This window comes from Rhea americana, unplaced genomic scaffold (genome assembly GCF_003343005.1).
Source record: "Rhea americana isolate MKP2758 unplaced genomic scaffold, rheAme1 scaffold_61, whole genome shotgun sequence".
In the NCBI taxonomy this organism is placed as follows: domain Eukaryota; kingdom Metazoa; phylum Chordata; class Aves; order Rheiformes; family Rheidae; genus Rhea; species Rhea americana.
In genome coordinates this window covers 2,951,864-2,967,234 of record NW_028186768.1, presented here as the reverse complement: position 1 = coordinate 2,967,234, position 15,371 = coordinate 2,951,864, and the positions used below count along the sequence as shown (strand labels likewise).

The 15,371-nt window shown below is 47.9% G+C and overlaps 1 protein-coding gene across 7 annotated transcripts; it reads left to right on the top strand.

Moving 5' to 3' along the window:
• The first annotated feature begins 272 nt into the window (after positions 1-272).
• Positions 273-11,701, top strand: TMEM268 (transmembrane protein 268). 7 transcript variants are annotated; one of them, XM_085320027.1, is made up of 9 exons: positions 273-403; positions 2,451-2,786; positions 3,802-3,911; positions 4,400-4,507; positions 5,730-5,879; positions 6,925-7,035; positions 8,434-8,514; positions 9,768-9,953; positions 11,373-11,701. In XM_085320027.1, the coding sequence occupies exons 2-9, from the start codon at positions 2,681-2,683 to the stop codon at positions 11,550-11,552; spliced, it is 1,032 nt and encodes a 343-aa protein (XP_085176153.1). In that variant the 5' UTR covers positions 273-403; positions 2,451-2,680; the 3' UTR covers positions 11,553-11,701. The 7 variants fall into 7 exon arrangements, with proteins under 7 accessions (XP_085176153.1, XP_085176149.1, XP_085176155.1 ...); XM_085320023.1 differs by lacking the exon at positions 11,373-11,701 and having other exon boundaries at positions 9,768-10,332; XM_085320025.1 differs by lacking the exons at positions 273-403; positions 11,373-11,701 and adding an exon at positions 1,907-1,930 and having other exon boundaries at positions 9,768-10,332.
• The last annotated feature ends 3,670 nt before the right edge of the window (positions 11,702-15,371 follow it).

Genomic DNA, 15,371 nt, shown 5'->3' with positions numbered 1-15,371 from the left:
CTGTTATTGTGCCAGATGGGGAAGCACGTTTGAGGAACTCTAGAGGGTTAAACCCACGGCTCTGAAGTGAGCCTAAGGGAAAAGTCACATGCATAAGGGAGATTTTGCAAGTTGGTGCTTGCCGCTTGGGGTAATGAAAGCAAGAGGTAGTGTGGGGGCGCTGACTTCTTGCCTTCAGTGAGCTGTGCCTGATTAGTCATTTGGCCCTGGGAAATGCAAGGAAGGAGAGCAGCATATTCTGACACAAGCTGCTTCGTACAGGTTGGAGCTGCTGGAACAAGAGACCTCCCCCTTCTGTGGTGGGACAGCAGGAGAACAGCGTGGACGTTAGCAGATAGACAGTGGGAGAGGAAGAGAAGGGAGCTGGCCAGACTCCCCAGGACCAGGAGACAATCTGGAACAGGTAAGTCTCTGGCAGCCTCTCTAGAAATGAAGAAGGACTTGCTGAGTGTTGTTCTGGTGTTTAGCTAAGGCTTGGAGGTGTCTTAAAAGAAGCTCTGTAGCCTGAAGGAGGCAAAGGGAATAGTCACCAGAAAGACGTTGGCATTGCATAAGGAATGAGAAGGGGGGTAGAAAGTCACAGAGCCCTGGGGAGTACGGGAGACGAAGAGGATGCCCCTCGTGTTAGCACAAGAGACAGCAGAGCAAGACTGCGGGGAGACTGATCTCCAAAAATAGACAGTCATTCTGCAGTGAAAGGCAACAGAGCCAAATGAGATCTGTGCTGCACAAGTAAGTTAAAGCAAAGAAGCTTTGGCCTGGGAGCTCCTCCTGGCTCGGGAAGGCCATTCCCTCCAGCAGCCCCGAGATGGGCTGTGAAGAGTCTGAGCTGCCCTGGTCCTGCTGCACCTTTCGCTCCCGTTTGCTGGGGGACTGAAAATTCTCGAGACGCCTAAGCCAGAAAGCCTTGATTCATCTCTAGCTTCATGTGACAGCAGCGATGACACGGCGATAGGTTTTGGTTAGGTTTTCCTTTTGGTTCTTTCGGTTTTTGCTCTCTGCTTTGCTGTTGCTTTGGGTGGGGGTTTTGTGTGTTGTTCCCCTCCAGCCCTATTTGACACTAAACTGAAGAGATTGAAGACAAAAGGGAAAGGAGGGAGAAAACTCACTGGCTGTTTACCTTTTGATTCTGGGAGACGTGTTCTTACACGAGTATACTCATGCTCCGAAAGGAAAATGAGCTGGAGAACAGCATCTATTTTAGAAGAAAAGCGTGCCCCTCCTGAGGCGTGGGCCCTCGCGTGGGGTTGCTGCACAGGAATTCACTCTGTATCAGATTATTTCCCATCTGCAATGAGACTGTAAACGTGTCTTCCTAAGGAAGCAGTCCGAATCGAAAGCAGGAGCTGTGCCGATTCTGCACGCGGACACAAGCGCGATACGCGTCCCCTCGGTAAAGTGTATCACAGCCTGCCTCCTTTAACTGTGAGTTTCTGGTCCTCTGCAGGTTCTTTTTGCAATCGTAAGAAATTTTCATGTAGTTTCACTTGCCTCAATTTCCTGTCTGACAATCCTTCAACCGATGACCGTCATGTCTTTTTACAAGGGGTAATTGCAGCAACAACCATTAGGCAAAAGTAAAGCAATCGTCCTGGGAAGCGGAGCTGAAGGGCTCTGCAAGCAAACCTCAGCCCAAAAGTGAACAACAGGCTCCTGGTACAAAAATAACACAGAGCTAAAGAGYAAATGATAGTGTTGGCAAACCAACGGGGATGCAGCCTAGCCACTCGAATAAAAAATAACTAAAAAAACTTCGGAGCTGTCAAGCATTTGGTTTGAATAAACATCCGCAGATGCGGGCAGCTGGTCCGTGTTACAGAGACCTACGTCAGCAGCATTTGCCTGGCAGACTCATGGACACTGCCTCTGCCGCRGGGCTGTGCCGCTTCTGCTCCTGCCGTTGTCTGCAAATGAGAGTTGAGAGGCAAAGGTGAGCAGGAAAAGAAAGAGTTCCTCAAAAATTTCTCTGCTTCTGGCTGAAAGTTCCTGTTTTGCCTGCTTCTGCCTTGCGTAGATGCATTTTTCTTCCTTCCATATCTGTGCTGTTTCCGTTTCCTCTGCGTGGTAGGAATTCTGCACTGTTTTCAGTGATCTAGGTATATCGTTTCAAGGGAGGAGTATTTACACTGGCCCTGCTGAAAAGAACGGCAGAATGCCTATTGGCTAAACAAGGAGAAATCAGGCCTATTCCTGGACTAATTGCCTACAAAATATGAATATTTAAGGACGAACTTTACCATCTATTTAGGGAGAAAGAGGGAGAGAGAAAATAAAAGCATTTGCAGCAAAAGGAGAGTGTGTACACACTGTACTTGTGGCTGACTAACATTTAACTGATGATAACGGCCACAGGGTGCAGGGTCCAAAGAACACAATACACTAAGTAGCCTGTGCTGTTATTCTTTTATTTACTGACTGTGAGATACTGAAATTTCTCTTCCTCCTGTCAGGTCTAGAAAATGACTGCCGTGCTCACGGAAAGCAGAATYGCAAGGAAGCAGTCAGTGGGAGTGTGAATGAAGATTTCACAATCTTATCCCCAAGAAGGAGAGCAAGCCTCCTGCCTGCTATCTTGGGTGTGAATAGGTGTTTCTTGGCAGTGAAAGAAAAGGGAGATMTATGAAGTGCTGAGTTTCTGACAGTGCGGAGCAGAATCCCTTAAGGAGAGGGACCCTTCCTCATGGCCTATAAAAGCCAAACTGGTGAAATTGAGAAAAACAGTTCCCTTCCCTCGATCTTCTGTTGTAAGAGTGATTTAAATGAAGGATCCCTTCAGTGGGCAAAAGGTAAGCAAACAACTCTTGGATGATAAAGAGAAAAGCAGTATTGAGCGTGCACTGTGTATTGGCTAGCACAGGAGTTTGGAGGAGCGATGAGCAGGCAGTGTCAGTAGGAGCAGCCCCACATGGCACTTGGCTGACTCCAAATCTGCAGAGGTGAGGAAGGGCTGGCTGAAATGTTTCAGTGAAACAAGATCTCAGCTGAACTGGCCGCTTCCTTAGAGCTGTCTTCCTTTTGACATAGCTCACCTCATGTAAACTCTAGATGAATGCCAGATGGGATGCTTGAAGATCACAGTTCTCTGCTCCTCCAAGGAACCTGCTTCTCACACCTAGGGAAGGCTGTCATCACACTCTCTGGGCTCCTGACCATGAATTGGGTCGCTAAATTATATTTCTACGTTTCCCAGCTGGAACTGAGAAGCTGCAAGCATTGATCAGAGCCGCGTTTTCTGGGAGTGTTGCTGAAGTGGGGACTTGGACTCTGGAGGACCCCAGTGCTCATGCTCTAGGGCAGCCCTGCCACCCATGTGGCACTGAGCTGCCACAGGTTTTCAGCTGGGAGATGCCAGAAAATGTGGTCATTGTAAAGTACCTTGATTTGATTGCCCAAGCTTTTTCTTTGGGGGTGGGTTGGGTAGATGATAAGAGGCTTCTCTAAGAGGCAGATACCTTTCTCTAGCTGTCCATAGCAACGCTGAGTAGCTTCGGACTATTGTCCTTTCAGTTACGGATCAATGAGCCAAGACTATCCTGTTGAAGGTCAGAGAATTGTGTTATTACTGACTGCACACGCCTTGAAAGAGTTTTGGGTTTCCTCCCTTCTCTCAGGCTSTTTCCTTCCTGGGGATAGCAGGCCCTTGCAATGTTCATGGAAATGTCTGAGGGGGGATTCTGGATCCATTTAAAACTCCCCAGGATGGTGTGTGTTCCTCAGCCTTCCCTTTGTCACTTGCTCCTTAGCTGCTGAGAGGAAAACCCACACCAGAGCTGTGCTCACGACTCCTTTGGGCTCTTGCAGAACCCCGCAATGGCCAGGTCCTCATGGTACTCAGCATGGGCAATAACTGCTCGGCCACCTCCTTTGACATGGAGCTTTGTGCAGAGAAGTTGAAGTCCCTTGGGATCCAGGTAAGCTCCTCATGTGTAATCCTCCCCAGCACCCCCTGGCAGCGAATGTTAGCTGTATTGTCATGATTTGTGTTTGCATCCAGGTAGCAGGCAGCTTCTTATCACTGGAGTGGCACCAACCTGAGTGAGCAGGCTCCCCTTTGCACCTTGTAGACCCCTTGACTTTGGGGTCATTGTATGGACACAAAATCCTGCCCCTAGAGTCTGATTCTTACACAGCTGATTCTGAAAAAAACRTACCAGAAAACAGAGTGGGTCCTGCCGTTGCCAAACACAGCTCTGAGGACGTGATCACGTGTTTTTGATCTGTGACAGCTGTGTAGATGAGACTGGGGCCTGGGCCAGGGCGCTCTGCAGAAAGGTGCTTCAGAACACCCTCTGACTTGCATCACTGGYCTGGCCCCACTCTGGCTGCCCAAGCCTGTACTGACCGGGCAAGGTGTCCAAAACAGGGAGTGACTCCAGTTTGATGTTTCCTTCCTGGGCAGGTGGCAGGTGATCGGTGGAGCAGGCTGATTCAGGATGCTGTTCTGAAGCCCCAAGTGAGGCGGTACATGTTTTACAACTCCAGGGCGTTCCAAATAGCCATTGCTGTGGTAAGGACGGTGGAGCCTCTCTGAGGCTTGCATGGACATGTATTTGCCGAGGTGTATCAAGATCTATACCTGGTGCTCTCCAGGGTGCCTAGGGAAGGGAGAGGGGTTTGGATGGGGGAAAGACACTGTTTTTCACACRTCCTAGTGGGCTTGAGGCACCTTTGGAAATCTCAGTCCACAGAATTTCCGCAGACTGAGGGCAAGGCACTTTCTCTCCCAGGTAGTTCCCCTGGTTCAAGCTGCCTGTGGCTGCCAGCAGGACCTGCCTCAGGCCTTTTCTTCCTTGGTTTTAAAAACCTAAAGATGCTTTGTTCCTTGATGCTCTTTCAGACCAACAGACCAGTCAGCTTTGGTTGCTGACTTAGGWGTCTAGCCTTACTTGGCTTCTTTCATTAATGGTGAGAGAAGCTCCTCTAGAGAACTTAACCATTGGCATTTACGCTCCCTTAAAATGTGCTAAGGGTGTGATTAAAAACTTACTCCTCCTTTTTTAGATGTGTTGGTTTGCTTTGGTGGGGGTGGGGACAGCCTCTCTGCATGGGTTTTCTTATTTTTTACTAATATTGCAGGAACCTGTGCTCCACATTTTGGGGGTTTTGTTGCCTGTTTAATGTGATTGAGTCACATTGGCAGGTGAGGCTGTGATATGCTGTGCTACACACAGCATATGTGCTTCTAGGCAGGCTCCTGCCAAAATGCATCCACCTGAAGACCAAATGAATTCAATTTTGCCTATCTTTATGCAAAGGCCATTTTTTTTGTTCCCTAACATAGTCCTTGAGCCCAGCATTGGTGTCCACCATCTGAATTATTGTAATTGAATAGTCTCCGCACTGCCTTGAGTGCTTTGACATAGGAACTTTCTAAATGCAGTGACTATTAGAAGTATTATCAATATGCCTCCGTGAGCGCATTTCTTATCTAAATGGAAGAAGCCAGCTGAAATCCTTCCTAATTATGAATCATCATTAATAATTCACTCTCTGTCTTTGACGATTGGTAATTCTTTACAATAAGCTAGGGCTCACTCAGTCTTCTAGACCTTTTTCTCCTCTATTTGTTATTGGAAAGAATTTCTGTCCTTTCATATTCTCTGAAATTCTTGGCTGCTTTAATTAATTTATGGTAAGGTATAGAGAAAAGAGCAGTAGTTTTCTTCTTTCCTTGATTTTTCTGTTTCCTTAGTTTTGTGACTGACATCAATCTCTCTGGGTCATTATAGATTTTCTATGTGTCTCTCTGGACAAATATTTACTCCACAATACAGCTGTATTCCTTTGGACGCTCCTGGGAGGCCAGCATGCTGGTGACCATAGCTGCTGTGGCAGTCACAGTAGTCATGATCCTGATTATTGACCGACGCCAAAGGAAGGTAAGAGAAGACTGTGAGCTGGCTCAGAGCACTCAGGCAGCAGACTGTGCTCTCTGAAAAGTGCTGGGACCTAGATAATTTCCTAGATGCATACAAAGAACATAATTATCAGAGGAGGAAGGAATATTTTTAGAGCAGACTCAGAGATTAAGTTCAGACAGGGAATGTTATGCCACCAAGTTAGGTGTCGTAATGCCTGAAAAGTAGGTGTTGGAGCCTGGCAGGCTGACTCAAAGYGTCTGCTGGCACTGGAGAAAAAGCAACCTTGCAGAATGTGAATCAGACTCCCTGTAGCTTGTGRGAAGCTTTGTGGGGTTGCCAGCAGGAGCAAGGCTGAATTCCTGTCCTGTGTTTGAAGACAGTCCTTGCAGCTGRGACTGTGTGTTGGCATAAATTGCTATTTATTGTCATCATTTACTTGTGTCAACATAGTGCTCTGGAATCATGAGGCATGTCCCCACCACATCTGCCTTACAACAGATCCAGAACAAAAATGCAGGTCCTGACCCACAGAGTTAGCAGTTAAAGTATAAAACCAGAGATAACGGATTCATAGCGGCAAACTGCTCTATGAAGCAGAAGCTTTTAAGGAGTGGTTTGAAGGATAGTATTGGAAGGGCCTGATTGTCAAAATCTGGAGGGGTCTTTGCACTGACTTCTAACAGATTTTGCAGCAAGCTCCAATGATTTTTTTCAAAGGAATACTTCACAAACTTGTGGATACAAAGAAATTCAGAAAAGAGTCCTATACTTAGGGACAGTTGGAGAAAGGAAGAGAGAGCATAATATTGGGAGTCAATTCCATGTTACACATCTTGTCTATAATTTAAATAATCCTTAGTGAGATTTTTGGCTGCACAGATGTCAGCTGGTCGTGGATAGGCCATACTGATGACTGGTGAAAATCCTGCCCTAACCTCAGACAGCTCTTTTTCACTGCTTTTGTTTGAGACAGTATATGGGATTATCCAACAGCAGTTTATAACTATAGGCTGGCCCAACCATTGCCAGGGAATACGTTAATTTTTCCTGCATTTTTTAACAGATAAATGTGAATACAGATATGAGGCTGGCAGCTGTCAATGAAATCTTTATCGAACACAATTTAATTCTAGGGATTACAGATGTCCTGCATGGGCCACACAATGTCCTACAGGTATCCTTTCCGTGGGGGGTCATTCATATCTCTCCCAGGTAGCTAATGATGTGGAACTGTTTATTGCTGTTGTGATCAATGAGGATTTCCAGAGGGTAGGATTTCTAGCCTTTTATTTTTTTCTCCCTACTGGATGGCATGAAGGATTGGGTATATGTTCCCTTCCGATACTTGAGGATTGAGATATGCCCAAAGACCACTGGTGTTAATGAGTCTGAAAGACTGAGGTGGGATTAATCCTTTGGGCTTGTAATTCTTTCTGGGAGTATTTCATGAGAAATAACATGTTGAGTGACAGTAATGTATTGGTAGTAAAACAAGCATGGAGAAAACCTTAGGAGCTTGCATTTTGCCTTGAAAAGACAAGCTAAGTCAACAGCATCCAAGTGTCATCCTTTTCAGGAATGATTTATAGCCTGGGGCTCTCTCTTTCAGGCACATTAAAGAATTTGATTTCATGAAGGTGAGTGAATTGCAGCCCAGGTCTCTTGCTGCTTTGCTGCTAAGTAGTTCTGATCTTCATGGCTTTAAGAAATGCRTGTTGAAAGAAGCCAGATAGAGATGAGTCTCATTTGCTGCTTTTTAGAGGTATCTTTTCTAAACTAGACAAAGATTTAGTTTTARGATAGCATGAAAGTGTTAAAGAAAGTGATAGAGATGATGTCCCAGAATGTCTGGTAAATCTCATATGCTCCCAAATATGTACAGCAGTATGAAATACAAATGGAGAGGGAACCACGGGCCAAAGCACAGAGTCAAAGAAAGGAGTGGGGAATACGAAAGGTGAGCTGGCAGCAGAAGTGAAGCTGTACGGAATGAAGCTGGTAGGACTCACATCCCCAACATGGTACTCTGGTAAGCTCTTAGCTAACGGTGTCTCCATCCATAAGGATGTTATTAATGTTTGTAGAACCCMAAATCTTGTAAAAATATATGAACTGAATCCCTAGAAATGAAGAAAAGAGAGCAGGAAGGAATYTGGCAGAGTAAGTCAATGTGAACATTCAGTTTCTTTAGATGTAAGGCCACTGAGCTGAGCAACCATTGCTCCGAGCAGTGGTCCTGGGTTACCCCAGCTTCCACCTCCCAGGGTGCAGGAGGTGTGTGATGAGAACTGGACTGGCCTGGCAACACAATGTGGCTTCCCCTCCTGCTGTGGGGAAACGTCCCCTTCCCTGCCATCCCTCTCCTTCATCACTCAGTGCCTGAGGTTTTGCCTTAGCTCAGGCCCTCTTGGCCTAAAATTAGTCACTGTGACATGTTGTTCRGCTCCTGACTGTGTCTCGAGTGCAGCGTTTGCTCTGCTCCCTGCCAGACCTGCACCCGGAGGGCTCCAAGGCAGAGGGCTGCTGAGGGGGACGTGTGGAAAGTGTTAGACCTTAACGCTGTCTGTCCCAGCTGTGGTTTGTGCACTTCMGCCCAGAGCAGTGCCTGCAGTCCTTATCGGCCCGCCTCGCGGACCTGCGCAGGAAGCAAGAGGTGAGCGACGGCCGGCACAGCCTCAGCTGCCTGCGCTGTGCGTCCCGCTCGGGACGCGTTGCGGAGCCAGCCCTGGCCTCCTCCCTGACGTGGCAGCAGCATTTGGGGAAGGGAGCAAGTCTGGGGGGCTGGTGGRGACTGATCCTGTGCTCTGCGTCTGGCCACACTTCTGGCCCTCACATGAGTGAGGGGTCAGAAACACGCTGATCGAGCAGGATGAGTGCTGATTGCAGCTGTTGCACTCAGGAGCAGGACAGAGCCCCCCAGATCAGTGTGAGCTGCACCTATGCAGTGATCCAGGTGTGGATTTAACAAAAATAATGAGAAACGCTATTCTGAATTTCCTTCTGATCATCTCCCTGCAGTAAACTGGAGGAGCAGCCCTGTGTAGGTCCTGTGGTATGTGCAGGTCTGGATAATTAACCACGCAGCTTTAATAAAGGCAAATCATCAAGAATCAAGGGCAAATTTTGAAAGCATGTCTCTCAATTTGAAATAGCTGACACCTTGAGCAGTCATCTTGAAATAAATGAGATTGCTTGAGGAATAAGTAAATACCTTACTTSGTTAACTGTATAAGAATTTTGTCCTCTTGGCCTTCAAAAAATATTTTCTTCTACCTGAGTGTAGAAATACATACTGCACTGTACTGCACTGAATTGCTCTTGCTGATTAGACTCGCATGATGAGAGCCTCTGAAAATCTCAGGACTGTTCCTCTCCCTGCATGAACTGACAGACACAGAGCATGAGATGGACAGTAACAAACCAATTCACATTGACTGATATAAAACTGATATGCATATATTATTTAAAGACAAGATTCCTGCCCTAATGCTAGACTGTACTCATCTTGCTGAGAGCAGTCACTGGCATAAGAAGCAGCTGGAACATAACAAGGCTGCTGCTAGTCACTGCTGGCCAGGGAGGCGAAGGGCTCGTGGGCTGATCCTCTCCGCTGGGAGCACAGAGCGCTGGGAGCATGGCTTCATGTGCTTGCACACAACCTCGTCCCCAAGGAGATGCGCTGACACAGGCTGTGGCTTGTCAGACATGAGGGACAGGTGATGAAAAGAAACACTCAGCTCCAAGTGCTGTGAATGGCCCTTGGCCAATGCCATATATGTTTTTTTTCTTTTCTTTTCTTTTTTTTTAAATTCCTAGCAGGATTAATTTTGATAACAAATCTTGCACTTCACAGGCTCTCTTGCTGCCTGTGTTTGAAGGCCCCCACATTCTCCTTTTCTTTTGCAGTCACACCTGCGGCACAGCCTGGACCAGCTCTGTGTTGTTATGGAGACAGCAGTTCAGCCTGATCTAGGCAAAGTAGAGCAGGTCTCATCTGAAGAATCTCCTCTTTTATCCAGTGGAGTGAACTTAAAGAAAGAGCCTGTGACATGCAATGAGTTGCTCTACCTCATTCCAGAGGGCCCGCCGGAGGTAATGAGAAATCACCTTGATGAACAGAGGTGCCTAATTGCCTCCCTAGGCATCTCATCTCCAAACCTCTGCGCAGCAGCTGCCAGCCGTGGAGGAAACCTCCATTTTCACTGGGAGAAAAACTGGAAAGCTCAAGGCTCACGCACAGCCTCTCAAGTCCTGACATTGCTGAGCAGCTTAGCGCTGATGGCCTTGAGGGATGCACAGATTAGGTCTTCCCTTGCTAATCTCACTGATGAGACCTGATTCTTTTGGGCATAGTTTAGGTAGCCAGGGCTAGGAGAGGATTCACTTCTGTGAATCCCAAGAAGAGGCAGGTACTGCCTGGCCTGGAATTTGATGCTAACATCTCTTACGGACATGCCATTTCCTTCTGGTTAGTTTGAGGAGCTTGAGGAGCTCCCTCCTCTCTGTGCAGTGTCTGTGGGTCTTCTTTTGAGAACTAACCTTTCCTTAGGAGCTATCTAGGAAACTGGCCCCTTGCTTCAGGACTGAGAATGAGGCATTGCAGTGTTGAGCTTTTGTCTCCTTTGTGAATTGTGTTCTCAAAGACTTGTGTTGCCTTGAGTGACAAATGTGTCCTCATTCTCACTCAGCAAGAAGCTTCAAAAGGGATAATTTTGATTTATTTTACAATTTTCTGCTCACTGCTGCTAAGTGGTTTGTGTGCAGGTGACAACCCTGCAGAGTAAAGCTCTCTGGGTGTCTACAGGCAGAAAAAAAGGGGCACGAGCTAGTAACAGAGCAGGCACATCCCTAAGGCAGCATGGCTCCCCGCTACCCATCAGTGAGCACAGTCTGCGCTGTCTCTGCGGAGCCTGGCCCTATGGACACTGACTCATTTCATCTTCCTCCCCTGTGGTGTCAGCACGCAAAAGCTGCAGAGCACAAGCAGATCTGGAGCAGTTATATATCCAGCATTGGCTCCCATCCTGTTCCTTTCAGACATGTAGTAACCTCTGAGATATTCAAAGTTAAGGACAGCCTGATTGCCACTAGTAAGAATGGTCGCTTATGTCAGCAGTACAGATGGGGCATAAAATACAAATTTTATAAAATCTTTCGTATTACTTAAGGAGCAGATAAGCCTCAGTACAACTGGCAAAAAGTCCCAAAGATGCCTAACTTTCTCTGGCATTTTCTGTTGTTTTATTGGGAATTTTTGAATGCTTTCTATTTTTCTGTTCTGCTTCCTTTGCTGTAAGACATAGGTACATCTGCTGTGGTCGGTAATGGCTGAGGGCAGTGTTTGAATGAGTGAGCAAATGGTATTTAACACAACATCTACTGGGTTATGCTCAGCAACAGCAATAGGGCAGACTGCCGTGTTCAGTAGCAGAAAGCCAGCGTTTGGTCTCCTTGGGCACTCTGCACCCAGGTAGATGCTCTGCTCTTACCTTCCTCTCATGCTTGTTTCAGGTGATGGCCCAGCAGCTGCTGGTGATCTTCAGTGGCTGCTACGTCCGGCTCCTGGTCAGTGGTCAGCTCCCTCAGGCCTTGGCAGCAGGGCACATGGAGCACAGGAAAGTGCCCTGCCTATGCCAGTTCATAGAAACCAGTGCGCTCAACACCAGACAGTGCTGGTTCATGAGCAGGTGACTGGAGGGGGCTGGAGAAAGCTGAAATAGAAACTATCCGTATACAATGGTGTGAAGAAGCCGTGCAGCAGCGAATGATCATCCTGGACTTATGTGGATGAACGAGTGGCAATATGAATCTAATAAAACATACAAATTGCTCATCAGAAAGCTGCTTTCCTCTGAAACCTTCTGCCTGTCCTCTGTCTACCTTTGAACCTGCCTGTCCACAGGTTAAATCTCTAGCTCWGAAGAAACCACTTTAGGTGTCAAAAACAATCTTGTAGTAGCTTGGAGCTCCACCTGGGTAATTTGCCACTGCTTTTACCTGTGCCACAGAGAACAGCGAGGAATACCTTCAAATGCCAGKCCCTTACCTTTGAAATGAAGTACAATTTTTTTTGGTACAAGGAAGATAGGGAGAATCTTTGCTTAGCAGTGTWATAAATGTGACGTTTCTCTGAATTACATTTGCATCTTTAGTGACAGTAAGCTTTGTCCTGTGACAGATGTGGACAATGTCTCAAGAGTAGACTTACTGAATTTTCCACTTAAGAACCAGCTTGAGAAGGTGCTTAGCACCTATCGTGTGTTAACTCTGCTGTCTGACAAGGGTATTGAACATCTCAATGATCCACAGGATTAGGGCTTAAATGAGGCACTGCCCATGGTGTGGGGAGGCCTGGAGCAAGGCTCTTCTTAGATTCTGCTTTTGCTCCATTTCAGGCCAGGTTGATTTTTTTTTTCTTATTTCTCCACGTTGTGTTTGTGTATAGTAGGGAAGAGGAGCCAGCAGGGAGCAGGGGACCTCAGCCTTTGCTTGATGTGCACGCAGGGATGAGYAGTAAGGTGCTGTAAGCCTACAAATATTTGCAGGTGAAGATGGTACCCATGAATGAARAACTGCTGTCGTGCAGAGCCATGCAGCCTCCCCTGGCAATGCTGGTGCCTCTCCTGCTCGAATAAAGCACCACATGGGAATCCTGCCTCTCACAAAGCCTGGCAGAGTTTTAAGATCGAGGTCACTGCAGTGATCTCTCAACTGTGCGTTGAATGACCCATCCTGTTACCGAACATGTTGTCCTCCTGCAGTGCTGTAGCAGAAAAACCTGTGGCACCRAAGACCAAATCACTGCTCGTGGTGGCAGTAAGAATCTGAGCACCTGGAGGCTGGTAGCTCTGCCCTAGACACGTGGGATAACACTGTGCCTTCCTTCTGGCCTCGCRCGCTTCTCTCTCCTGGTGTTTCTATCACAAGCACCTGTGAGGTGAGGACTGTTCCTGCATAAGCAGCAAACAGGCCACAGCAGCGGAGGTCCCAGTGCTGCCAACGTACAAATGAGAAATCAAAAGCGATCAGGCTGTTCAAACGCCATAATGACAGTCAAACTCTTTCAGGAGAAAAGCCATCACATTCCCTACAAGCCTCTTTTCATCCAGATTTTCGTCTTTATTTGTGGGTCAGTTTAGATGTCACAGGATGATTTCAGACAGATTCCTCCCCGCACGTACGGAGTTTGTGATTCTGCTGTCATTGCTCTCTATGACAGGGCAGGGGGGTTGCAGGAGGAGCGGGGAGATGGTTGTGGTCGCTGCAGCCTGCTGCCCTGCGGCTGCCGCACGTTGCACCGTCGCTCTGACTGCTGTAAGAACAGCTTCACCGGTGAACGGGACGCGGGGGAGAGGGTCGGGGCTGTGCGCAAATTGTCACAGGGTTCCCCCGGAGCCAAACTCYGATACTCCTTGCTCCAGCTCAGGAGATGATTCTGCCTCCATGGAAATAATATGAATTCATACCAGTATTTCTGGGAACAGAATTTGGCCCCATAGAAAAAAAAAATGATTTGATACTAGGGTACCATGGGTCATACTTTTTCCCTGACACTCCATGGTCCAAGAGTGCTAGGAGTGTCTGAAATATATTGGCAATGTTTTTTCTACTAGTAACCTTGGCTTGAAAATCTGGGAATGAGACTAATGAGGGCATTTTCTATCATTTTGTGCATGTGTTTGGAGCAACTACAGAAGGGATTTGTTGATGACACACATTTCCAATCTGTAGGGTGCAGGACTCCCAGCAAATAGATCTGCCTGGGAAGGCCTGAAAGAAGAAAGCTCATGGACATCTARGGATGGCCAGGAGGGCTTTTACCCTCAGGACCTGCAGGGCTGGTCTTGGATGGAGTCATTGCTCCTGGGAACGGTGTCTCTCGCTTGGGAGCCTTCTGATGCCACTGTGTTTACATCTGCAAAGGCATAACCATTGGAGGAAAGAAGAGGATGCAGTATTAGCTGAAGCAAAAGATTACTGCTGAAGAGACAAAGCTAAGATGTGAACTAGCAAGGCACTAGGAAAACCTCTTCATAGGAACTATAAGCAATTATAGGTAAATGTGAGGGAGTCGGGCCAGATTTGCAACACAGAGAGCTCTCCAGCAAAGCCCACTAGCTGCAAGGAGGGGGTGGATAAAGCTCTGCAATGCCAAATCTGTGACCCAAATGCCAGATAGCCCCTGGTTCCTACCAGGCTCCATGCTCAAAGGTGCACTGTGCTGCTTAGGCATTCACTTCCGCTCCCTACCCCCCGGTTCCCTGAGCTCCCCCAGTGCCAGCTTTCCCTCTGGTGCAACAGAGCTCATGGTTAAGGGCTGGGCCATGCTAAAGAGGGGGTGGAAACCACCAGTATAGCTTGTACTGGTGCAATGGGTGAAGTACACCAGAGAAAGTCACATTATAACCCCATTTACACAAGAGCTTTGGCTAATATAGAAGCATCACAAAACAAAATGACCCCTCTAAACGGTATTGCTGTACCGGTCCAGGCCTGGCCTCAGAGACTGAGAGCCAAGCCATGATCTAGCACATCCCCAGCCTCTAAGCTGGGGCTCCTGTGCCCAGGTGTCTCCCGGCAAGAAATACGGCCTCATCACACCAGCTGTGGGTCTGGTGTTACTGACCCTGCTCRAAGTGCACTGGGTCAGACCCTCAGTGTTAATTGGAGTAGCTTCCCTGGTTGCAACAAAGGCCCTGCAATTAACAGCAGAGAAAGAGCTTAACTTCTTTTTCAAAGGAGAAGTTTAATTCCTCCCTGCTAATTTATCTAAGTACTTGTCTTGTCTTCCAAAACTGGGCCTCCRTAGAGCTAGCTCCTGGCTCTCATTGCTGGCCAGATGGTTAAAGCTCTGCTTTTTCTTCATAACTGACATGAACTTAATTAAAGCATTAATGAGGAAAGCCATCACTTTCCCCCCACATCCTTCTCCTCCATTAAAGATTCAGCTGTTWTTTCTGAAGGGGAAGGTGAAAGGTTTCATAAGAAATCTCTCAGCTGTGTAACTCCCTTTCTCTCTCTCCTTGCACTAAGTACCTGGGAGCAACTAGTGGAAACCCCTCAGCCCTAGCCCTGCATCTTCTCCGTGGGTCTCCTGCAAGGGCCTTGAGCTTCTTGTGGCATCYTGAGAGGTAGGAGTCAGCTGGGCACAACTGAGCTGCTCCAGCAGCTGCCTGGGGCTGTTTGAGCTCTTTTGGGCTTGTTTGCACAGGAGTRTTTGGAAGTAACTCAGCTGAACCAGCAAAACTGGTCTCGGCAGGGGAGATTTCTCCCGTGCTGAGATTCCTCCGCCTGCTCTTCGAGTGCTATTTCATTCTAAAAGGGAGCTTTGGCTTCGGGGTGGCGTGGCCGGGAGCGCGGGAGCGGCTCCGCCGCGAGCCCTGCGGCGCGGGAAGCAGCACGCGCCCGCTGCGGGCGAGCGGGGCGCCCCGGCGGGGCCGGGAGGGCTCCCCGGGAAAGTCCCGGCCCTGCTGGATCCTGGGCAGCTCGGAGGGGTGGCCGCGCTCCGGG